Raw genomic sequence first — 26,406 nt, 5'->3', positions numbered from 1 at the left:
AGGTCTCGGCTTTGAGACCTTTTAAGTGTTTAGCCATGCAGCACATTATTCTGGGTGTTGTGCCACCAGTGATTAAATAGCTATACAATGCGGTCATGAACCAGTGTGGAATGAAACAAATCTAGCCTGAGCAACTGGATGACCAGGAATGCCAAATAATGAGCTAACAGTAGCTAGATAGTTATAGAATGCAGGGGAAAAAGAGATACTGCAGGCAGCGAAGGTAGACCGGCGAGGCTGAGACAGGGACAATAGATGCTTTCTAGAACTCAGAGAGGGATGGGTACAGAGAGACAAGATGGAGCTGTAGAGAGGAAAAATGCAGGGCATACCTTTGGTGGGGAAGTCTGACTGACTACTTGTATTATTAAAACCTTATCACTACGTATGGGACTTAGACTTTGTTTAGAATGCAGGAAAGTAGTGTGAAAGGCTGAATTTGAATACGATTCCCACCGTGGCAGTAGAATTAGCGCACCAGGACATGATGGAGGTGCTTGTATTTGTGCTTGCACTGTTTGTACAGTGGCTAGACAGGTTTGTATTTCGCATTAAGCAGTGACGGCTGCTGAGCCAGTATTGCAGTTGTAAGATACATTACGTTTTTTTTTTTTTTTTTTTTAAACAAAGGTATTGCCATCATGGGAAGTAAAACTAGTAGCACATAAGTCTTCTACAACCTCAAGCAGGAAGGCCCAGTGACTGGGTGGGCCAAGATGGCGTAATCCTTTCAGGGTGTATCTTTTTGAACCATTCTGTGTGATGAAACGTGTAAATTGGTCTATTGGGTTACATTTAGTTTTATAACACCAACTAAACCAAATGGGACATGTGAGCTGGAGCTGTAGTAGGCAAATCAACAACCCATGCGTAATTTTATTTTTCACTGAGTTATTGCATTTGTAGTTTATTTTTTGCATGAAAAATGCTGGAGTGTAAATCACGGATTAAAAGGACAGCTGTATTGGACACGCTACTCAAAACCATACGTGCTGATGAAGTCTTAATTAACCCATCTCTGCCCATTGCGGATTGCAGTGCAGTATAGGCATTTATATGGTGCTGCATAAATCTGGTTGGGGACTAATAGAGCACAGGATATAACGACAGGGCAGACATACTCGCTTGGAGGTGGCAGCAGCAGGTCACGCTGGAGGTGGCGGTCCTCTCACACAGGGACACACTGTCTGTGTCTCACAAGCCTCTTTAATTTTGGCAGATGGAAAAGGGCGCTATCTTCCATTTGGCATCAGAAATGGAGGATGAGGGGTGCTAGGCTTACTCCCAAAACATGAACAGAACAAGCATTGGCATAGCCAATAGGTCTCGCCTTTGGGACCTTATAAGTGTTTAGCCATGCAACACTTGATGTTGTTGCACCAAGGATATTGTACTGGATAACTAAACACTTATAAGGTCCCAAAGGCGAGACCTATTGGCTATGCCAATGCTTGTTAGTTTAACCGCAAGCGTAGGAGAAGCGGAATCAAAACAATACAATTAAAAAACTTGGGTGAATAAAGTAGAAGAGAGATGAATCAATCAGGAAAACGAAGGAGTTGGAAACAATAATGGTGCTGCGTGCCTCAAGGAAACTATTGTAGCAGGGTGAACTAATTATGACAGAAGTGGAGCTGGTAAACCAAGCTAGTATCAAGGGTTTACTTACTTGGCGACCCGAAGGAAGCCAGTAATTGAAGGAACCCGGTGATATGGATGGACTAAATCATGCCTAGGGTATAAAACACTGCAAAAAACAAACTACTTGAGGCTAGGGTTCTAGGCAGCCTGATTCTGTGTGGTTTATGGGGCCATGAGATGCCTTTTCTAGTTCGGGTCTTGCTGCGACACCTACTCTTCAACCCCACTACGCCCTGCTTGGGCTGGCTGAAGATAATTGGAGTAAACTATTTTCTCGCGCATTGTAAACTGAAGTGTACAGCATGTGCCCATATCCTTATTTTTAAAAAAAATTATTTGCCCTGGGCGAGGAGGGAACTGCCACACTGCTCACTTTTACTGCTGTTTACGGAGCAAAGTAAAATCAGTATTGTTTCTGGAGGGAACAAGTTGGACCTGCCCTACAATCATCACGAGAGCAGTTCGGAAAATGTCTCACGTGTGTTTTTTTTTTTCATACTTTGTTAATGTGGTTGGGTTAGAGGAGCTAGCTATACATTGCTAAAAGTAGTCCTCTTTTTAAGAGTTAAACGCTCACCACCGACATCGGAGGCGATATGCAGGTCACAAATTCAAATCTTCACAAAAATCCTTCGGAGGGCGGTAAATTTGATAATATTAACACTTTTGTTCACAGATCTAGCAAATCAAAAATGTGATAAGAAGCGCTATGTAAAAAACAGTAAGCAAATATACTAAAATGATCACTAAAAGACATTAGGTATCTGATAAAACTATTTTGGCGATGGTTCGTAATTAAGTGGAATTTTATTCTCACCACTTACCACAAAAGTGTGGCAGGTGCAAGAGAGAGGAGATGTCCCCAAAACCATACACCTGTCCAAAACAGGCAAGATGAATACTATAGTCACAACAAACATCGCCAAAATGGCTGACAACTTTAAGAGCCAGTAATGGGTGTTCCGAATCACCCTCCTGTATCCAAGCCAAGTTTTAAAGTGCATTTATCAACACAACTAGGTGCCCCAGGGTTGTGTGATGGAGCTAGGGTGTTATTGGGCATTCGACCTCAAAGCAATATGTCTGAGAATTCACCAGCAATAAAAGTGGTATCTTAACACGAACACTGAGGCACAACCTCTTTTTCAACAACTGTCCTTTCTTGTCCCGGGCTTGAAGCACAGGCCGGGAGCGCTGCCGTTTGCCATAGTTGAAAGCGAAAGCTTGCATACTGGAAAGCGACGAAGACCTCAACGAGAAATGAAACCAGCATTGGCCGCACGATCGTACACGCGCGGCCATGAAAGTGAAAGTGATTGCGTTCGCAATCAAGCGCGGCGAGCGATACGCTCAATGAGCATGAGGAGGAAAGCCTCTGCTCGTAAGCACGCGCTTGCGCACATGCACTGTAGCTCTATGCCGGCCATGGCAGCATTTTTTTAAGCCCTCACAAAAAGTCTCGCCAGACCAGTGCATGCGCTGGGTCAGGCGAGACCTAAAAAGGGCCGGCTTTTGTAAAAGTGGAGGAACTTCATAAAAGTAACAGACCACTTACCGTCAGGGACGAGAGAGAGAGATGCAGAAAGGAGTGGAGATATGGTTGAGAAGCGAACAAGGTCTGTCAGCAACATTGAAAAGGGACAGACCGGCAACTAAGGGTCATGCATGCGGGTGAAGATGGTCGTTAAGTGTAATGATCATTTTGACTTAAAATGATATAAGCTGTTTGTCTTCAACTTACGGGGAGAGCTTATTGCTGGTTGAGGGGTCCAGAAAACTGTGAAGGTTATGGACTGGGGTTCTCATTTACCCAGGGTCAGTTATGCTGGTTAGTGTGTGGCTACCTAGGTACCAAGAACCCTTTTCCCCCTGCTCCTCAAAACCATCCCAGTACTCTCCCAAGTTCCAGCTTAACCTTTCCAGCGTTGACGAAGATCCCACAGAAACTGAGCCGGGAGAGCAAGTGAGCTCTGCCAGGAGGTTCACATAGAGAGGTACGGGGGTGGGGCAGCTGCAGTGCAGCTCCATTGACTGCGGGGGTTGTCACTGAGCGGCTCGCAGAGAAAAGCGGTGGAAGGCAGGGGCAGAGCTTGCGGCAGGAACGTATGCGTGCTTGAATGACACAAGTAAGCAGGGGGGGGGGGGGGGGGGACTCCTCAAGAAAAAAAACAAGCATTGGCATAGCCAATAGGTCTCGCCTTTGGGACCTTATAAGTGTTTAGCCATGCAACAGTTGCATAACTAAATACTTATAAGGTCCCAAAAGCAAGATCTATTGGCTATGCCAAGCGGCCCTGCGGCCGTGAAAGTAATCGCGATCAAACATCAAAGCGGCCGTGCGGCCGCAAAAGTGAAAGTAATTACGGTAAAGCACGGCGCGCGCGCCAGCGGACATGCACTGTAGCTCTAGGTTGGCCTGGTAGCACTTTTTGGAGCCCTCTCAATAAGTCTCGCCAGACCAGCGCATGCGCTGGGTCAGGCGAGACCTAAAAATGAATAGTGATGCAATTTTAAATGTTTCAAACTTCACATCTTGACTTAATGTGGTCCCGGATTGCAGTTGGAAGTTAAAACACAGTAAGCAGAGAAAGGAGTTAAGTGAGGAACACGTGCCGCGCAGCCTTTTTATTCCCTCACAAACAATACATTTCACACATCTCCAGGTACCGCTCACCAATGCTTTTTCGAAAGGGGAAATAAGCCATGGCGCCGTGGTCGCCGAAGTGGCAAGCAAGAGGTGTTGAGGGAAGCACAAGCAAATTAAGGGAACTGGGTTGGAGGCGCCGTGCACCCACGAGTTGCGAGGAGACAACAGAAAGAAACAAGACATCACAAACAAAACAAGCGCGGCGCGGTGTTTAATTAGTAACCTGATCCACGACGAGGGAGGTATGTAGCTGCCAGCCTACGCTCCGCTGCTGGCTCCCGAGAGCGAACTTTTGGAGGAGAGGTTGGACATGCACCCGCCTTTGGCCATTTACGTGCTTTCATTATTGAAAGACATGTAAAGGCCAATCCAATGTGTGGGAGGAGTCTGACCCACACAGAGAAGTTTAGAGTGCTCACAAAAAGCCTCCCATAGAGCAGCGCATGCGCTCGACAGAAAAATACTTGAATGGAAACACCTTTTTAGAAAATGCTTTAAAGCACATTTTGATGAGCTGTTACTTGAGGAATGCAGGAATGCTTAAAAACTAAGTCAACACACACCAAATACAGACTCATCACGTTGCTCTTAGATGCACAAGAACTAGATCAGAAACAATATAAAAGATTAATCATTCGCTCCTGCATAGCTTTCTACGGGGCTGCATGAGCTCTGCTTTTCAGTCGCTAAGAAGTCTGCTTAAAATAACATAATGCATCTATATTCACACACCTGCCTCCTTTTCTCCAACTTTTCTTGTCGTTCTTTCTCCTTCTCCTGCTGCAGTTTTTTGTTTTTAAGCAATATGATGGGTTGGCTGACAGGGGTCTTCTTATTTAGAATTTTTGCCATTGCATCAGCCCAGCCTGAACCAGGGCATTCTTGGGTTTCGGCTTCATGATGGCTCCCTTCATCACTAGCAGCATTTTCAATGTCTGCAGATTCCACATCGGACGAAAACTCTTCTGCAAGATCTGAATCACCTTCAGAATCTGAACAGAAAGGAGAGATTACATTAAACCATGCTATGCTCATTACAATAGTTTAATACAAGCAATGGAAAAGCAAATATGTTTGACTTTTGCACTGGCTTTGCCAGTGCTTGTTAATGAACGTAGGAGTGCAAAGCGACAAAAGCAACTGAAAAATGGATGACAGATACAAATGTTGCCTTCTTTTAGCATGCCCCTACATACACTTCTCTCTAAATTTCTCTAAATTCCTCCTATTTAGAAGTGTTCCCAATTTTTCAGCCAGTCACCCATGTGCCTCCCACATTCACGACGGAAACAGATCTCAGCCAAAAAACATAAGAGGAGGCAGTGAAGGTCTCCACATATAGTTTTGCTAATAGTATTTTGTAGTACATGAGCAGTACAACGTTACGAACTACTAAATGCAGTTTGTGACTAGGTCCCAATATATTTGCCACGAATAGTATAAGTTCCATAGATGTCAAAGTTCACAAGCATTGACAACAAGCATTGGCATAGCCAATAGGTCTCGCCTTTGGGACCTTATAAGTGTTTAGCTATGCAACAGTTGATGTTGCACCAAGGATATTGTGCTGCATAATTAAATACTTATAAGGTCCCAAAGGTGAGACCTATTGGCTATCGATGGCACTAATCTCCAGCTAAATTACACTCAGCTAAACTTAGTCCCGATTGTTTGTTGAGCTGTAGAACACCAGACTGTGACATAGTTCATATTCTGTGGGAATGACCCAATATTTGCACATTTTGGCTTCAGATTGAAGACTACTTAAAGCACATTCCTCTATTAACTTCTCTCTCACAAAGCATTTATCACTTTTACATGATACTTCTGAAAAAACGCATCTCTACATTCATGCCTTTAAACGGCTTTCCACTGCTCTGTTTAGCTGCAGTTAATATTTTACGTTATTGGAGAACCAATGTTAAACCAACTCTTCATGCCTGGCTTGCAGATATGTTTGGCGGGCTCACTTTGAGGAAATGATGTATAAACTGAACAACAATCTACATCAGTTTGATACTATATAGAGCCCTTTCTTAAGTATACAATGAGTTTGATTCTTAATTGTATTTCACTGTAATAAAACATTTAAATTTTGATTTTTCAACGTATCTTCTTTGTACGTTACTGCAATACTTGTGATCTGTTTACTTATGCTCTTTTTCTTTCCTTCTTTGTATTACTTCTGCTTGTGTTTCATATTGTACCTTTGACACTTTGTTTTTGTGCAGATATTTGTTTACCGATTGTGGTTTGATTGTTCCCAAAATTTAATAAAGAATTGAAATACAACAAAGACGTTAAATGTTGCAGTTAACAGCAAGATCGTCGGGCGCTGAAAGAGCATGGGGCTTGAAGAATAATTACCCCTCTGCCCGACCCTCCACGGGCTAATCACAATCCGTCTAAACTGCAGGCAGAATTCACACCTTGAACTCTACAGAATGTTGCGAAGCCCGTTGCACTGTAGGTTTTACAACTAAATGCAGGTAGGGAGCGTCAGACGGCCACAGAAGACGGTCACAAGACGCAAGGACTAGACGAGCAAAATAAGAAGACACCCCTCTGCGGACTCTCTCGCACTACCCCCACCTTACTGTGCATCTCCGGCAGAGGCTGCCGAATGCTGATGGGTGGGGCGGGGAGGAGCCAGGCAAGATATGAAACTCGTTTTAAGATCCGCCTTAATATGTAAAGGGGAAGTAGAGGAAGAGGTCGGTAGCTGCGCAGGTCAGGTGTCCGAATCCGTTTGGGCTTCAGCAATAGACACATTCATATGACATTTGTGCAGCTCCGCGCCCCCCAATTTAATGTACCTCGGGACTCACATAATAGAGCGGAATAAAAGAATTCCATTGGTCGTAAGTGCCGCCCAAGAAAACACTGCATGACATGGACCACGTGAACACCGTCAGCCTAATCACCTGCGCCATACAAATGACCTGAATTTTTAAAAAAACAGAACCAAGCAGAAACACAACACTGTGCGCCAACGAAAGGCATGTGGTGTTTCTCGTCACCGGAGCCAACAGCGGGTGGCGTCAACATACTGTATAGCTCTATGGATTTGTATATTCATGTCGTCGTCACCGGGGGTGTGGCCGCCACTGTACAACCACCGATCCTGTCCTGTCAGAAGCACGCCCTTCAACTTGGCCTGCCTTGCTCCCCGCCTCTGCCGTTCAGTGCACCGCTCTAGTGCAACTCCGGCACTGCACGTCTGCGCGGGTGCCAGCCAAGTAAACACACACGTATTGAGAATACGTATGAAGGGCGTGGGTGCAGCCCCTGTGCGCCCCGGGGGCCCTGCAGACTGCAGAGGCAGTGTCAGTGGCACTGCAGGGGCAGAGGGTGAAAGTAGGGGATAAAGGATGGATGAGAGAGACGAGAGCGGGAAAGACGAGAGGGCAGGGATGGGGAGCTTCCATGTATTTACTTTGGCAATACTTGTTGTACCAATAAAGTAGATTGTATCATGTTGTGTATGTAGGCTAGGGCGGGTAGAGGAGAAAACAAGCGGCCTTCATCGTCTTCACCGTCTACTCATAGCAGTGACCACTAGATGGCAGTGAGTCAAAGGGAAATCCGCCACATAAAAAAACGAGAAGGGAGGGGGGAATGCCAGCAACAGAGGAGCCGGCGAAAGTGAAAGTGATCGGATTACGATCGCTACGGAGTTAAGACACATGGCGCTGCGCGCGTGCACGTTCACGTGCACTGTAGCTTTAGGCCACGGCAGCACTTTGAAAATGCCCAGATATAAAATGTCTCTTCGAGCCTTTGGCTCGCGAGACCTAAAAAGGCAATAGGTTTAATCAATCAATCAATGAGGAATTTGTATAGCGCGACTACTCATCCGTGAGGGTCTCAAGGCTCTGAAGGGGGAGGGGATGCTGATCCCTCTGGGCGTAGAGGTTCAGTCAAAGAGCCAGATCTTGAGATTCTTCCTGAATTGGGTCAGCGACAGGGATTGCCAGAGATGGAGGGGCAGGGTGTTCTGGGTCTTGGCGGCGAGGTAAGAGAAGGATCCTCCTCTGGTTCTGGTCTTGTGAATTCTTGAGACAGTGGACAGGACAAGTTGGGCAGAGCAAAGTTGTCTGACGGGTATGTGGAATGAGGCGGTGGTTCAGAAATGACGGTCGTGGAGAGCCTTGTAGGCATGTGTGAGGAGCTTGAAGGTGGTTCACTTATCGACTGGGAGCCAATGGAGTTGTAGAAGATGTTGTGGGATGTGGCGAGTGAGGTCGAGGACTTGTCTGGCTGCGGTGTTTTGAAAGTTCTGTCGTTTCATGAGCCGTTTCTGGGCGACGCTGGCGTAGGGTACGTTGCAGTAGTGGAGTCTGCTGGTGATGAGTGCGTGGGTGACCATCTTTCTGGATTCTGTGGGGATCCATCTGAATGTCTTTTGAAGGCGGTGGAGCGCGTGGAAGCAGGAAAAGGATATGGCGTGATCTGGCGGTTCATTGTGAGCGAGGAGTACAGTATGATGCTGAGGTTATGTTCATGGTCCATGGGGGTGGGAGGGGTTCACAGTGCAGCAGGCCTCAAAGAGTCGTCCCAGGATGAGAACTTTGGTCTTGTCCGAGTAGAGCTTGAGGCAGCAATTTTTCATCACGGTGGCAATTGCCTTCATCCCGCTGTGAAAGTTGGTTTTGGCAGCTGTGGATTTGTTGGCGAGGATCAGCTGGGTGTCGTCGGCATAGAAGACAATGTTGAGCCTGTAGTTTCTGACAATGGCCGCATGGATGGCCATCTAGACTTTAAAGAGGGTGGTGCTCAGGGTGGAGCCCAGGGGGAATCCGCAGTTGATCTCTGTAGGTTCTGAGAGAAACGGAGATAGTCTGACTCACGGTGTTTGGCCGATAAGAAAAGAGTGGATCCAGTTCAGGATCTTGTTGCAGATGCCGGCATCATGGAGTTTCGTGATTAGGGTGCGTTGGGAGGTAGTATCGAAGGCAGCCAAGAGGTCCAGTAGGATGAGGGCTGCGGTTTCGCCGTGGTTGAGGGGGGAGCGGATGTCGTCGGTGGCATTGAGGAGTGCGGTCTCAGTGCTGTGGTTACTTTGCAAGCCGGATTGAGAGATGTCCAGGACGTGGTTCTCTTCGATTAACTCAGAGTTGGACGTTAATGGCCTTCTTGATGACCTCGGCTGGGAATGGGAGGAGGGAGAGGGTTCTGAAGTTCTTGAGGTCTGTCGGGTCGGCGGAAGGCTTGTTCAGCAGGGGGTTGATCTCAGAGTGTTTCCAGTCATCGGGGAAGGTGTCGGTTTTGATAGAGCAGTTGATGGTACGGCGAAGCTCTGAGGCGATGGAGGTGGCTGCTCTATGGAAGATGTGATATGGGCAAGGGTCCGATGGGGCTCCGGAGTGGCTGCTCTTCATGGTCTTGAGTGTTTGGTCTGTGGAAAGCGAATTTCAGTTGAGCTGGACCTATTGGGATGCTGCATGGTTGCGTGCAGTGGTGACTGGCGTTGTTGCAGAGGTCTTGGGTGTCGAATCGGTCGTAGATTTGCCCAGTCTTGCGGTGGAAGAAGGTACAGAGTTTGTTGCAGAGGTCTTGGGAGGGTGGGACGTCTGTGGTCTTGCTGTTGGAACTGGCAAACTCCTCGACGGTGGCAAAGAGTTCTTTGGTGTTGTGTGCGATGGCGTTGATTCGGTTTTGGAGGGCTGTTTCCTTTGTGGTTTTGAGGAGGAGGTGGTGTGCTTTGATGCCGGGTTTGAAGGTTGGATGGGTTTCTGGGGTTTTGTTGCTCCTCTATCTCTTCTCCAGTAGTTTACAGGTGCATCTGGACTCGTGGAGGGTGGGAGTGAGCCAGCTGGCTTTCTTGGAGTGTTGCTTGCCTGGTGCCTTTTTGAGCGGTACCAGAGTGTCGGTGCAGTTAGAGATCCATCGGTGAAGGTTGCGTGCGGAAGTGTTGGCGTCTGTTGATGGTGGTGTGGAGGTGCTGAGGAAGGCGATGAGATGTTCTTTGGTGGCCTTATTCCAGCTACTACGGGGGGTGGGGGCTGTGAGAGCAGTGAAGAACGGTGGAAGTGGAGAAGGCAAAGTGCACGCAGTGGTGGTTGGTCCAGAGGAGTTCATGGGGTGGCTGTAGGTGATGTTCCTGCTAGCAGAAAAGACAGGGTGTCGAGCAGGTGCCCGGCAGTGGAGGTCGGAACGGTGACTAGCTGCTTGAGTCCGATGTTGGGGGAGGTTCTCCAGAAGGGATGCAGTGTTCTGGTCACTGGTATTGTCCAGGAAGAAGTTGAGGTTGACGAGTAGGATGTAATCAGTCAGTGCGAGAGGCTGGGGTGCGATGAGGTCTACGATGGCATTGGTGAATGGCAGACAGGGCTGTGAGGCCTGTAGACGAGGGTGCCGTGGAGGGTGGTGTTCGGGTTGGTCTGTATCTGGAAATAGAGGTGTTCGATAGTTGTCGTTGGATCATTCGAGTGAGTGGTCAGATGGAGGGTGTTTTTGTGGAAGATGGCGATCCCTCCTCCTGGTCAGTCAGTGTGGTCCTTGCGGGTGATTTTGTAGCCGTCGGGGATAGCAGTAGTAATGTCCGGGCCAGAGCAGGGGTTGGTCTAGGTTTCCGTGAAGGAGGGGATGTCGGGAGATTCAGCGTCGAGTAGATTCCAGATTTCTGTGGCGTGTTTGTGGAGTGAACAAGTGTTGAGGAGGATGCAGTTGAGCCAGTCGGGTGCGCTGTTGGTCAACTGGGCGGCAAGAGGAACTAGTGGGTTGGGGTGGGCGAGGGTGTGGCTGCAGTTCCAGCAGGAGAGGGTCCTTGGTCCTTCGTGAGGAGAAGTGGCAGGCCATGTGGAGTCCTGTGTTGAGGACGCGGAGGGTGCTGGCGCCATATCGGTGACAGGTTAAAAAACCGGGGTACCCAGCGATGGGCGCAGTCCAGGCACATACAGGCTTGCCTTCAGGAGGCCTACTACACAGCTGTGCCGTGGCTGCCATCAAGTAGTGTGCGGGGGGCCTGGACAGCTGGGAGGTGGAAAACACGGGGAGCATCACTGTATTGGAGCGTGGCCACAGGGGATTGCAGCGGTAAGGGTGGCAAACAGTGCAAAAAAGTGCAAAAAGCAGGAAAGGGGGAAAAAGCAAAAAAAAGCGAGAAGCAGAAGGAAAGCAAAAAAGGCAGAAAAAGATAGACAGAAATGCAGTCCAGGAGCTGATCAGTGACGTTCTACCTAGATAACCAGGGATGAGACGTAGACAGGAGCCTGAAGGTGGAGGAGGGTCTCGAACTCCTGACCAGAGGGTCAGCAACGAGGGCCGCAGCACATACCAGGCGGAGCTGTGCAGTGAAGGGAGCAGTCCACTAGAAAGGTTTGGCTTTAATGCGGTAATACACGCACACACACATTCATGCCCCATAAAGCCACACCTACTGGCTTTGTCAGTCCTTGCTTCCTATTAACAATACAAGAGCGATTTGCGTGTAGGCCAAGAATCATCTGTATTTAGCGGATTGTTGCACCTGCTTATTTTTTCAACCTGACCACTTTTGTCATTATTGAAAGAGAACGCTTGTGAATTATACTGTGCACAGCGCAGATCAATAAAATGAAATTCATGCTGTAATTAGAGTGTTGTCTAAATGTGAACATCATTGTACTTATTTCTATGCTTTGGCTTCCTTCTCGTATAAACGTTCATTATGATTTTCAGTGTTAAATGGAAGGAAACGAATGTTTAATCGACTGCTGCCATCTGGAGGTTAGAGCGTGGACTTGCGGTTTACTTTTCTTCGTGCTGCTCTTGTTGGGTTCAGGACTGTAATCCAACCGAAAAGACAGCATTGGCATAACAATATGTATGCCTTTTAAAGTGCCAGTGCAAGCAAACGCACACTAAGTGCTATTTGCCTGTGGTGCATGCACACATGATGTTTAGCACGTTAAAGCTAGACTAACTTTGCCATTGCGGAGGAAAAAGTAGCAAAAAGGACTTTTTTTCTATAAAATGCATATAAGAGATAAAGTACAGAAAGTAAATGGTATGATAATTCAGGGTACATTACAGAGTAGTTCCTCGTGCATTCCAAAAGAAGCACTCCCAAGAGTTCAGAAAACCACACCAAACAGCTAAAAGGATGAGGTGAGGGTTTACGTCACCGGGTGGAGCCAAAGCCTACTGTAGGAATATTTTAAAGAATAGATAGCAATAGGTTTCCACTTTGCGATCTAATGGATTTGCTGATGATTTTTAGCAACTGGTAAATCCAATTGCTAAGGATTAAATAACGCTTCAGACACCTCAGAGGAAGGGTCCTCAGGTTAAAGATGGTCCTCAGACTCAGTATTTTGTAGTAGTGTAGATCACAGACGCAGGCGACTTACACATGAATAAAAGCCCCCACAAAACTATCCTCCGAACACATTATTTCCCACCTACCCACCAATGTATCAGGTTCCACCTCAAACTCCTCTGTTTTTTGGTTGGAAGGACCCCTTTCTTCACCAATACAGTCAAGCAGGGGTGTGGGATTTTATTTAAAAAAATCTACTTGTCTATGAGACGGATGCTCCGTAAATCTACTTGTTCTGTAACAAAAAAACAATACTTGTCCCTTTCATTCAATGCAGTTAGGTGACAAATTTCGGCAGCGTTCTCATTATATCAGAACTCTGATAATAGCATCTCCAGACTTGTATATCATGGTTTGGATTTAGTAGTGCCTTGATTTTGCTACCTCTCTGCAAATCTACGTAGTGGGGCTTGAAGTAACTTGCATGTTAAGGGTTTTCATCAACTCTACTCTAATTCATCCCCACACTGGGAACAGTTAGAAATTTACTCCTGAGAAGGGTAGAAGTAAAACTTTTTCCAGGATGAAGAAAAAAAAAAAAGAGTTATATGGAAAGTGTTTGTGGGGCGGGGCAAGATGGCCGCCGACTGCCCGACTGCCCGTAGGAAGCAGCACCCTCGGCCCTGCTCCTGTAGCCCTCTGTTTGTAATGGTGCTGATGTGCTGGTGGATTTGACGGATTTGGTGGATTTTATTGTAAAGTGCTGATAAAGGGAGAGTGCATGGACCGATCAGGCTGATTGATCGATTTCTCAAGATTACTCAAGATTACTCAAGAAAGAAAGAAAGAGCGAGCGATATCGTTATTGAAGAGATGTTATGGGAGCCGCATATACTCACATCATGGCTGGTTGCTAGACTTGGAGAGAAGTTGCCCGTACGGAGTAAGTTGACGGCGCTGATAAGACTGGTGACTCACCGTCTCTCATCTCACTGTCAGAGAACTAGAAAGGACTTCAGGAGTGACGGACGCAGTATGGCTCCGAAAACACAGAGGGGCGCGAAGGATGCCGCAGGAAAACAGGAGCTGCCGGAGAGTGACTCTGACATGCCGGCTGCTAACTTAAGAGGCAAAAATCATCGGAAGGGACAGGCGCGGAAGGAGACTGTAAGGTTGCGAGAGGAGGAGCGGATGGTAGCCAGCGAGAGGCGGAGGCAGGATCGAGAGGCCGAGTGCAGGAAGCAGGCAATGGGAAAAGGAGCGGTTACCAGTGGCACGATTGGTGAGAAGCATAAGCAGAAAGACAGCTCCTTTCGCCAGTCAACACTGTTTGAATCCTTTACCTCGGTAACTGCTCCAGTCAATTCCATCACGCTTACCGAGGGAGATGCTTTCGGAGAGATCCCGGCAGCAGAGACGGCAGCGGCTGCGAAGACACCTCATTTCGTGGCGCTAGAGACAACTACGATACCGGTGGAAGGTACGCCGGCGCCTGCATCAGCAGCTGTTCCTTCATCGATAGAAATTACAGAGCCGTCCGGCAACACTCCTCTTGTAGAAGTGGGCGGAGTTGATGGGCGTGTCGGGAGTGACGCACGGGTAGTCAAGGTGCTCAATGTGCTCACGGATTGGATGCCGAGGCCAACAGATGCAGCGCCTGTCGGGGCTGCGGAAGAACTATCTGGCGAGCCTAATTTTCAATTAGATGCAAGTCCGACTTTGGGTTTGGAGATGACCTTATCGAGCAGCGGCCTGAGGCAGTTAAATTTAAGTGGTGAAAAAAATGAGGAGATCGTGGAGACAGAGCTGGAGACAGAGGTAGCGGTATCCGCTACAGAGGAAAGCCAGCAAGTGTATGTAGATTGTGCGGAGAATCGAGCAGCACCTACAATTCAAAACACACTGCTTACTGTTTTCGAGAAGCAAGGGGGAGAGGATGGCAATAAGTCTAGTGAAATTTCAGCAGTACAAGACTTGAGCAGCTCCGCTCATGATGAAAATCGTATGCCTAGTTTAAAACAGCCAGTAACAGGGGGCAAGACTGAGATTGGGAGAGACTTACACACAGGAAAGAAAGGCAGGAGAGAAACACAATTAAGGTCCACGGGCTCGCATAGCGACGAGTGTTTCTACACAGGGGTGGATGAAAAGAATGGGGGGCCAGAGGATACAAGCTCTAGCTCTGATTCATCCACAGATATCTCAGTGGGCAGTTGGTCAGAGGAGTCGGACTCTGAGTCTTTGGAGATGTCGGCGATGTCAGAGGTCCTGGTGGGAAAGGCCTCTGCCACAGGGAAAGCCCAAGCCACAAAACCGAAGCCGAAGATAATTCCTAATAGAGTAAGGGGCGGGCCACGTAGGAGAACTAAAAAGTCAGGTTACCTACCACAAGGGGGTACCGCAAAGAGGTTAGTGTGGGAGGCACCATCTACCTCGTATCCAATCTATGAGGGGGCTTCTGGAGGCAATCCGATCAGGGGGGAAAAAATTGGAGGGCAATTTGAGGAGCGCACGGATGCAGATAAGTTTGAGCTGCTCTACACAACTTTGAAGCAGTTTCAGGGTGAGGCTCGTCAGGAGAGTAAAAGGGCAAAGCATGCGAATAAAAGAATCCAGTCTTCACTTTCAAAAATTGACAATTTGTATGAAGAAGCGGCTAAAAGGCTCGATGAGGTTGAAGAGAGAACGTGCAAGGTGGAGGAGGAGGTACTGATGCTGCAGGAGTTCAGACAAAAACAGGAGAAATCAGCTTTGGATGTCCTCTGGAAGCTAGAAGACCTCGAGAATAGGCAGAGAAGAAATAATGTAAGAATCCTCGGCGTGGAAGAAGGAAGAGAAGGAGGAGATATGAGGGGGTTCGTGGTGGAGCTGTTGAAAGGTGCATTTCCAGACTTGGGTAATTGGGACTGGGACAAAGAGGTGCAGCGTGCACATAGATTCCCTCTGGTTCAGAGGAAGAACAATGCAGGACCGAATTCAAGAGCCATATTAGTCTATGTCGGGAGCTACTTGCTGAGGGAAGAGATAATTACGAAGGCTAAGCCAATGAAGAAGCGAACATATAAAGATATTTCTTTCTTTGCTCGCCCAGATTTTTGCCCCAAAACAGTGGAGAGAAGATGGCAAATGAGGCAACTTATCACACCTTTCCAGAACATTGGATGTGAAGCGTATCTATTGTTCCCGTCACGTCTCAAGGTCATCGTTAATGGGCAGACTAGAGTGTTCTATTCAGAAATTGTGGCACAGGAATATTTAACCTTTCTTAAGGAGGAGAAGGGGCGAAGTGGAGAAAGGGAACAAAGCAGGCAAAATGACCGTGGTGCAGCCATTAGAAACACAGTGCGACTAACTTAGTGTTGTTTAGGTACAGTATTGAAATGGTGTAATGGTGTGAAGAAGAGATAGAAAATGAAAATGAAATAAAAGGAATTGAGGCGAAGATTAGACTTGGTTACAGCAATGGGTCCAATTGCACCAGCAAAATGAAGACTTAAGAGGTAGGGGCACGGGCGGGCTGGGGTGTTTCCTTGGAGGGCCGGCCGTCACACTTAGGTCGGGATCGACCTAATTGCCGGTATGTGGGGTGGGGAGGGAGGGGGAAGAGAGCGGGTTGGGGTTTTTAGGGGGGCGCAGGGCACGGTACGTATTGGACAGGTGGAGGTAGAGAAAGTGACGCAGAATGGGCAAGGAGGATTGAAGGAGAGGGTAAGAAAGGGGGTATCAGGGCAAGTAGATTTAGATAATTCGGAAAAAGCGGATGCTGGGATACAGAGGGATGTTGTCTTAAGGGTAGCAAGCCAAGATGTAATAAAGGATAATTTAAGGATAAGGAAAGAAAGGGGAGAGGTTCTGTGCAACGATTTCTATGGGTTTCTATGGGTTTTAGGTGTGTAACGTGGAATGTGTGTGGCTTAAATGACGCACAAAAAAGAATGAGAATCTCTATTGCTCTAAGGCAAATGAATGTCGATCTGGTGTTTGTGCAGGAGACACATATAATGGATACACAAGTATATTTGTTGAGTCAGCTGGGCTTCCACTTATTGGTGAGTTCCAAACAAGGGGTAAAGAAGAGAGGGGTCGCTATTCTTGCTAGAAATAGGTCTATTGGGGTAAGGAAGAAAGCGCAGGATCAGTGGGGAAGGTGGGCCATGGTAGAGTGCTTTTTGGATGGGGTATGGACTACACTTATATCAGTATATGGGTCAACGGAAGATGACCCCGAAATTTTTCAATTTTTGGATGTCGAGATAGCTACCTGGGCCCCCAGAGTGATTATAGCTGGAGATTTTAACATTAATGGGGTAGATGGGCTAGGGCAAGGCTCTTTTGGTAAATATAAAGGAAGAAAGAAAAGAGTGAGCCGAGCGTTGGAAAATTTAATTGTTAATAATGCTTTAGTAGATGTTTGGGGGATAAAACGGGTGGCCGACAAGGGGTACACGTACTATTCGGCCCCGCATCAAGTGTGTGTTAGGTTGGATTACTTTTTGATCCCCAGTTCTGACGTGATGAACGTGCAGATAGATAAATTACCAAGGCTATTCAGTGATCACAATCCGTTAATACTTACTTTTTTAAATAAACCAAATAAAATAACTGAGAGACAGTGTAGCAATTGGACGTTTGAGAGGGGACTGTTAAAAAATGAGGCCTATGTAGAGCATATGGCCAAGTGGATCAAAGACTTCTTTCTGTTTAATAGAGGCAGTGCGCCAGTGGGAGTAGTTTGGGATGCCTTCAAGGCAGGAATTCGAGGCGAGACAATGAGTTTTAGCTCCTATAAACGGAAACAAGAACGCTTGAGGGGTGAGGAGGTAAGGGGAAAGCTGGTTTTGGCTGAGGCCAAATTGGAAGAATGTCTCCGGAACGGTATCCAAGTTGATAACGCATGGAATGAGTTACTGAAAGTGAAAGTCGAGGCTGAAAAGGATGTGGCTATCAAAGCAGCAGAGTTGCTCACAGCTAAAAGGGAGAAGTGTTATGAGTGTAGTGAAGCCGTAGGTAGGCACCTTGCGGTGCGGGCAAGGCAACAGGAGGCTGCTGGAATAATAAGGGAGATTAGGGATACGGTGGGTAGGTTACATTCGGATTCAGAGGAAATTCGGGACGTATTTAGGAGTTTTTATGAAAAGTTATATACTGAGGATCTCGGAGAATTTAACAACTGGGCTTTTAATGAGTACTTTGAAGGGTTGACAGGGGTAGTACTAGAGGAGGACGCAGCAGAGCGCTTAGAGGGGTCATTGCAAATAGAAGATATAAAAGAAGCAGTCTGGAAATTACCGGCAAGCAAGGCAGCAGGACCGGACCAAATCCCTGTAGAATTTTATCGGGTCTTTTGGGGGGCATTAAAGGAGAGTATTACTGATACAATGCAGCAGGCGCAAATAGGATCTTCAATCCCTGCATCATGGGGGGGTGCGGTAATTGTATTAATATTGAAAAAAGGGAAACCCCCGGAGGAGCCTGGATCTTACAGACCTATTACTTTAATGAATTCCGACGCAAAAGTGTTTTCTAAGGTGTTGGCTACTAGGCTTGCAGGAGTGATTACGGATATAGTGAGTAGAATGCAGCATGGTTTCATTCCAGAAAGGGGGACAACTCACCATATACGTAAAGTGATCACGCTATTTGATACTATGGAAGTCTCAGGGGACCCGATGGCCGTTATGCTATTGGATGCGGAAAAGGCATTTGATCGGGTCTCCTGGGGCTATCTATGGGGGGCTATGGAAAGGGTCGGCATAAAACAGGGATTCATCAAATCAATCAAAGCCTTGTACCTGAATCCTGCTGCTGCTATCCGGGTCAATGCAGGTTATACAAGTCAATTTCAAATAAGTCGCGGAACTAGGCAGGGGTGTCCTTGCTCGCCTCTGCTGTTTGCCATTTATATGGACCCATTTATTCGCCGTATTGAGGTATGTGGGTTGGTTAGCGCTCTCCCTACTCTAACTGGTCAGTGTAAAGTGTTAGCTTATGCTGACGATGTGGCTGTTATTACACCAGTACCAACGGAGTCTATTAATCAAATTGAGCTTGAGGCAACAAAATTTGGTTATATTTCGGGATATAAGTTGAACGTGGGAAAGACACAAATAATTAAGAATCGTTTTGCGATCTGTACTGATAATCGTGTCACTCACTCAGGTATATATTTAGGGATTCTGATTTCGGCTGATTTGGATGTATTAGTAGAAAGGAATATTGCTCCATTAATTGGTAAAATTCAAAAAGACCTGGATAGACTGGAGAATTTGCACCTGAGTCTAGTGGGGAGAACAAATGTAATTAAGATGTTAATTCTCCCTAAGTTTTTATATTTATTTAGGGCAATTCCCCTTCTGTTTGATGCTAGGTGGTTTAAAAAGATAGAATATATGTTTAATAGATTTATTTGGGGGAAAGGGAAGACAAGAAGGGCACTTAGATTTATGACACTGCCAAAGGAAAGGGGAGGGTGGGCAGTGCCCGATCTAAAATTGTATTATTGGGCCGCAACGTTCCAAAACATGTTAGGGTTGGTGGGGGGTGCTGAGGCCGAAGGGGGTAGCGATCTAGGTACGGGTGCAATATACGGTCTGGTATTGGGCAGGGAGGCTGAAAACGTGTTTTTGAAATTCACGGAGCCCAGCTACTACAAGCGCACTAAATTTAAGACTATCATGGCAGCATTTGCAGTCTGGAAAGCATTTCGGAAAAGGGCAGGCTTGGGAAGGTTCAACCGCTATACTAGGCTCAATGATAATCCTAATTTTCCTCAAGAGATTTTTGCTGACTCAGTGTTCGCAGAGTGGGTAGCTAAGGGGGTGAGGAGCATAGGGGATGTTATGGGGGATTCAGGTATTTGTCAATATATCGAACTCCAGAATAGGTATAATTTGCAAAACAATCATTTTTTTAAGTTTCTGCAAATTAGGAGCTTTTTGGCGAATAAAATAGGCGGATCTTCGGGGTTTGATAAGGATTTGGTAATGGAAACGATTCGGATAGGGAAAGATTGTTCGATTAAACGATTTTATTACGAATTAATGAAGGGAAAGCAGGACGACCTAGTGAAGTGGAGCGATAAGTGGAAGGATAGTCTGAGTGTTAGTCAGGGTTGTTTTGAACTTTCCCTCGAAGAGGGGCATAGGCTCCTGTGCTCTGCACCACTGCGGGCGCAGCATTATAAAACGATATATCGCTTGTATTATACCCCATTCAAAATAGCCCAATGGGGAGGAACCTTAGGAACAAAATGCTTTAGATGTGGAAGTGATGTAGCAGACCTAGAGCATGTGTTTGCTACGTGCCCTCACTTAGGTATGCTGAAGAAAGAAGTTGAGAACTTTATAATGACTGTTTTAGGAATTAATGCCTTTTCGTTAACCCCCCCAATTATTTTGTTAGGCATAAATGAGGAGGAAGGAGGGATGCAGGCAGGGGGAGAGTTTTTGTTTGTAGCCGCTGCAGTTTATAGATTGTGCTTGGCCACGGCTTGGCTCAATCCCTTACCGCCCACGTATCATCAATGGCTTGCTAAACTACTTTTCGTGTATCACCTCGAAAAGGAGATATATGCTAGGAAAGGGAAAAAAAAAGGGAGGAAATTGGGCAGGATTATCTGGGATCCTATCACTAGGTGGAAAGAAGGAAATCGCTAATTTAGTTTAATGAGATAAATAGGCCAGCTAACTATGTTTATTATGTTTATTATCTATGCTCAGTTGCCTAGAAGCCGCACAGTTTGCAATGCGTTAGAGATGGGGATAGTAGGTTTTGCAACTAATGATTGTATTTTTCTTCTGACCTATTGTACTTACCCTTTACTGAATGCCTATCTGCCGCTATTTTTTTCTTTTTCTCTTTTTGTTTGAACTGTTTTTCTTTTTTTCTATTGCTGATAACGTACTGTGCCCTGTATATATATAAAAATGTCAAAATACCTAATAAAAAGATTTAAAAAAAAAAAAAAAAAAAGGAAAGTAAACTTGCAAATTCTCAGCAGATTTTTTTCATGAGAAAATGGGTCTGTGCATACGAGGCAGTATGAAAATGCAACTCACAATCTTTTAAGAGGACAGTTTTCAGGCATAATTCTGTAAATTGTTCAGGAATGTTGTAAATTTGCACTAATGCACGGACATACACCAGGGAAGCACTTCTGTGACTTTCTTTCAAAATTGGGCCCCTAATTAAGCGTTAGCCACAACCGTGTGATTTTATTAGAATTATATACATATATGTACACGCATATATAGACTCTCTCGATATATATATATACACATATACACACACACACACACACACGTATTTATAGTCTGAGAGAAAAAACAAGGGTTAAAATAACAAAGTTCGGTACGGTAATAATATCCAACTTTTCATACTTTATTTAAAACTAGAAATGTATGGGGAAACAAAAACAAAGGTTAGAGTGATGTCATGGTTAGGCCTTGTATGAATATAAAAACTATTGTTTTGAAACAAAAAAAATAAAACATTTCAATTCATCCATTATAGTTTACTGAGATAACTGTACCTTGTGCCCAGCCATGCAGTGCTTATGATGTCACATATTACATCACTCATTAATTTAAAATTACATCATTTAGCAATTATATAAAGTGAGGGGTGGTGCAGTTCTCCAAAAATAACATTTTGCAAGAACCAGGTCAAAACAAGATACACACTGACGAAGCCATAAGGCTGGTAATCTATGCCAGACGTATTGACTTTGACACTGGTTGTTTATTTGCATGTTCCCATAATTTTGCTGAAATTGATCTTATACCGATTCTTCATTGTGAAACTTTACTGGAAATTTTGGCATTCAACAAATAGGATTCACCAAACCACGCTTCAAAGAAATTGTACTTTTAACTGCACATTAGTTTAGCAAAGGTTTTTTTGTAGACTAATTTTTTGTGCGATTTTGTTTTGAAAGGAATCACCAATCTTAGTTTCAAACTTCTGCACCTATTTGCATCTAATCAGGAAACATTATGGAGGTATTATACGTAGGCTCAAATTGTTAATCTTTGTAAACTAATGTTTCTACTGTAACCGCTGTCAGTAATGCAAGCCAAACTCACAGCTCACTACATTTTTTGAGGGAGCGCACCCTGAAAATAAAGGCTTTCCATTAATGAACCATGCATACACAAGTTTGAACAGCTTATACATATAGATACAAATCTAAACTTAGTTGTAGAGAATGCTTTCATAGGCCCATAATGTGGTACTTTAAACTGGCAGCTAAAGGTTTTGTGCTGCATGGGGTTGTCCACTTGACAAAATAAAGATTTAAACGTGTTGGCCTTGACCCCAAACAATACGTCCTGGGCGTCGAGCTATAAGAATTCCACACCCTAGTCGGTGCATCCCGACCCACCCAAATAGGTTTCCTTTGTTAGGGTAAGGCATTGGGAGTGCAGAGGAAAAATAAGAACAGAACTCAAAGTCCAATGGGCAGACGTGGGGTCCAGAGTAAATACAAGAAGCATGACAGAAGACACAACTGGGAACAAGTATGTTAACCAAGTTGTAATTTGTCAGATAAACCAGTTAAAGAGGACCAAATATCAGAACTGAATAGAGGTCTGGGTTTTGTCCCTACTGCTTAAGTGGGCAAATTTAAATCACACTGTAAACCGTCGATGTTTTTTCGAAAATTGAAACTGAAAGCATTCTTCCATGATAAGAAATAGGAACCAAAACAAGTGGATTCTGGTTTGAAAAAGAGTTTGAAGTTTATTCCATCTACTAGTCTTATTTGTGTTTTAACAGGCTGTCCTAAAACATCTGGAATCCATTTACATTTGGAGTCTGCATACTTTTCAGAATGTCAAAATCAGAAACAGTGACCTCTCCGAGAGTGAATTGCTAATATAACCAGCTGATAAGGGTGTTGCAATAGTTGTACAAAATAGAAAAGGATTACTTGGGTGAATGTCTTCAATTTGTAGGTGATCTTAGAATTCCTATGAAGTTAGAGAGCAACCCAGTATACTCCTTAAAAAGGGAAATTATTTTTCTTGAAAGAAAAGTCAATAGATGGTTATCAAAAGAGAAGCTGAATTTCTAATAGCAGACAGTCTAGTGGTACCTGTGTTTCATAACCTTCGAAAAATCCACAAGAATAGAACATTTGTACCCAGAAGACCAATAGTATCTGGGATAAATTCCAAACACAGAAACTCTATCGAAGTTCAGTGATTATTTCCTGCGTCCAATGGTGGGGCGGATTCCACATCTCTGAAGGAAAACAAAGCATTTTTATTATTATTAGCAACTTGTAGTGTGCCCAGCTACCCTGTCACAGATATGCTGCCCAACAATGCAGATTTCATTATGGCCAAATTTTCAACATTTTATGGAAAGTGAGAAATGATTTACAGTTCAGTAAAGAGTTCCAGAGCTTAGGACTCAGATAGGCAGAGGAATGGCTCTTCATACGGGTTCAGCTTAACCTGGGAACACCGAACAGGCACTGGGTCAAGGATCTTAATAGCAGAGTGGGCTGATGGGGAGAAACTAGTTCCTGAATGTAGCTTAGTTCCAGGCCAAATTTGGTATTGAACTTATGGCACAATGCTTTGAATTAAACGTGTTTAGCCACCTTAAGCCAATGAATTTCTTTAAGTAAATTAGAAACAGAAACATATCTCGGTAAGCAATAAAGCATTCTGGCAGTGCCGTTCTGAACAATTTGCAGGCGCTGTATAGACTACTTATCTGTGCCTAAATACAGCACATTGCCCGAGCCCATGCGGGACATAACCAGTGCCTGAATAACAGATTTCTCAGTCACTAAAAGAATAAGCCACAAAAAGAATTTCACCCAATTTTAAGACTGCAAAACAAGTGGCAGTTACCTTAGCTATCTGCTGCTTCAGAGAGAGCTTATCTTCAATAAGAAACCCCAGTGAGAGTTAGATAACGGAGTGGGAGGGGTCCATAGCAATTCTGGCCAGTGTATGACACCCCAAAGGGAGCAGTTGTTGCCTAGAACTAGGACCTCGGTCTTATCACTGTTCAGTTTAAGTGAGTTTTGATTCAACCAAGCTGCAATTTTTGTCATCACCAGAGGCAGTAAATACGGATCATGTGTCTGTGTCGAAGACAAGGAGATGATGATCTGGGTATCATGGGCATATGAAAAAAAGAGTGAGACCACAACTCTCTATTAGGTTTGCCAAAGGGCGTATATAGATGTTGAACAGTAAGTGGCTTGTAATGGATCCCTGCAGGACACCAGAAATCAAGGCATGTGTTTGGGACCTCACGTTGGAAGAAAAAACTTGAAACGTGCGGCCGTTTAAGGAGATAAGCCACCCAAGGGCTGAATCAGTCATAGCTATAGACTCCAGCCTATGAACCAGGATAGAGTGGGACACCATGTCAAAAGCCGTGCTCAAGTCCAGTAAGATGAGCGCAGCAGTACCTCCCTCATCCAGGTATTGTCAGAGATGTTCTGTCATGCATAAAAGGGTAGAATCAGTGCTGTGCTGAGCCCTGAAACCCAACTGGGAAGGGTGGAGAGGATAGTGAGCATCAACAAATGGGAGTTGGGCGTTGACATGCTTTTCCAGCACTTTGGAGAAAATAGCTATCTAGGAAATGGGGCAGACGTTCGAGAGACAGTCAGGATTCAAACTGGAGGACTAGAGAATGCTTCAATCTCTGAGATACCAGCCCCTCTTTTAGAGATGTATTCAGAACCTCCATAATTGTCATTAGAACAGGCGAGTCAAACAGGCAAAGCTTATTTGGGGGGGAAGAGAGTTCAGTGGAGAGCCAGATTTAATTGAACACAAGGTACCAATAAAAGATGACCGGTCTAGAGGAGGCCATTCGCTTAAGTTAGCAGCACATTCTGTTTTAGACGCCAAGTAATTGGACAATACTTTAGGTTTATCAGGGAGATAGCCATTAGAGTTAGCCAATAGCAGTAGCGAATCTTTGGCAGCTGAGAATGAATATTTTTCACTTTGTGAGTGAAGAGAGCTAGCTCATCACATTGTTGTTGGGAAAGAGAAGGCTTGGACAGGGTGTTACTTGCATCCGAAAGTTCTTTCACCACTTTAAAAAGTATCTTCTGGCAATTCTGGCCTTCTTGATTTTAGCTGTATAATATGAGGCACGGGCATACTTACAAGAAGCGTGGTAAGCTTTAAGTGATTCTCTATATACCATCTTAGCATTTACAGGGGTGACTTCCACCAGCATCTTTGCAACACTTGCCAGTGTTTCTTTTCAGGCCCAAGTGGCTCAGAGAACCAAGGGGCAGGAGGATAGGTTCGGACCCTGCCTTTAGTGGACTCAGGAAGAGTGGTATCAATCGCCTCCTGAAACTAATGATGGATCATAGTTTGATCCGAATCAAGATGTTGTAGGAGGGTGGGCTTAATGCGGAGTAGCTGCTTATTGAGTGCTAGAAGGTTAAGCTTAGACCAGTTCCTAGCTTTAAAGTTCAAGGAAAGCCGTGCAACGGACAAGAGAGAAGAAGCCATCCTAATCTTAAAAGGTACAGCAAGATGGTCTGACCAACAGAGTTGAAGTGGAGGGTCTGTCAGCAGACTCTTAATACTGGAAACAATTGGATTCAAGAGGTGCCCCGCAGAATTGCGCAGCATCAAATCAAAGATGTTTAAGTCCTAGATAAAGGATCTGGTGCAGATGTTGTCAAGATCCTGAAGATGAAAACTAAGGTCCCCACCCAGAGCAAAATTAGAAGTACGCAAGATATTAGGGGTGAAAAGGTCAGGTAGAGGTGCACCATTTTCCAGAGTATCCAGGGGGGGATGGTAAATCAGCGTCCCAGAGATTGTGAATTTGGGAATAGTGTAAATGTCAAAGCTTCACAATCAGGAATTTGAAGTTAATCAATTTTGCAAGTATACTCCTTTTTAAAAATAATAGCAATTCCTCCACCAAGTTTGTGTCTGTCTATTCTAACCAGAGAGAAGTTCGCTGGCAGGGCAGCAATAATGACCGGCGATGAGCCTTCATGAAGCCAGGCCTCAGTAACAAATAGTGCATCAGATTTGTAGTCACAGAGAAAGTTGAATACGTGCCGTTGTTGTTTAGGAAGTGAGCTATAATTCAAACCAAAAAAATGAAAAGTTTTAGTAGGGTGGCAATGAGCAAAAGACCTTACCTCATGAAGGCCATCAAGACCGGCATTTTGTAGAGAACTGTCTTGGGCCGCATAAACTACCCCTAAATTAGGGGAACTACAGCAGGCAAACTTACAGCAGATACAGGTCAAAGAACCAGCCCCAGGGTCAATGACCTGACAGCAACTATTAGGCACTGGTCGCAGCGAGAGCAGAAACGCTGCAATGTAAGGCTTACCCAGAGGCCCTGGTTATGGCTGAGAAGTATCAGAGTCCCTGGCCCCAGTCGGACGCGGATGGGCGCAGACGGGCTTGCCTTTGGTGCATGTTTGATGTGCTCGCTGCGTGCATCCGACCAACCATTTCTTTTATGAGACCACCCCTGCAAGCGACTAGACTGCTAACCGGGTCGAAACTGTAGGACGGGGAAGATAGTTCCGCCTTCCTGCCCTCCCTCCGCTCAATCGTATAAAGCTGTGTCGGACCAGGGAAGGTATGGAAGCGTAAAAATTAGAAGGAAACAAGTAAGTGGACAGAAAAAAAAATAAAAATTAAAACATCTATTATTTTTGAGAGAAGCACAATACAATCCTTGAGAAAATCTGTTGATTGGACCGGACACTGAAAGCTTGTATACCAGCCTTTCTTCTTGGAAGATCTTTCATTCTCTGAAGAATGGCCCCGCAACACTCCCATACATTTTGAGCAGTCCTGCAAACAACTGCCCATGGAAGATATTTTTTTAAACGAGAATACCTTCTACTTAC

General features: G+C 45.3%; 1 protein-coding gene across 1 annotated transcript in view; it reads right to left on the bottom strand.

The window, feature by feature from the left end:
* RRP15 (ribosomal RNA processing 15 homolog) overlaps window positions 1-26,406 on the bottom strand; it is a 167,564-nt gene that overhangs the window by 127,044 nt on the left and 14,114 nt on the right. The window contains exon 2 of the mRNA XM_085612936.1: window positions 5,021-5,280. Coding sequence (XP_085469062.1) covers window positions 5,021-5,280 — 260 coding nt within the window. The remainder of the gene's footprint in view (window positions 1-5,020; window positions 5,281-26,406) is intronic.

Source organism: Triturus cristatus, chromosome 6 (genome assembly GCF_964204655.1).
Source record: "Triturus cristatus chromosome 6, aTriCri1.1, whole genome shotgun sequence".
Classification (NCBI taxonomy): domain Eukaryota; kingdom Metazoa; phylum Chordata; class Amphibia; order Caudata; family Salamandridae; genus Triturus; species Triturus cristatus.
This window is presented reverse-complemented; position numbering and strand designations above follow the sequence as displayed.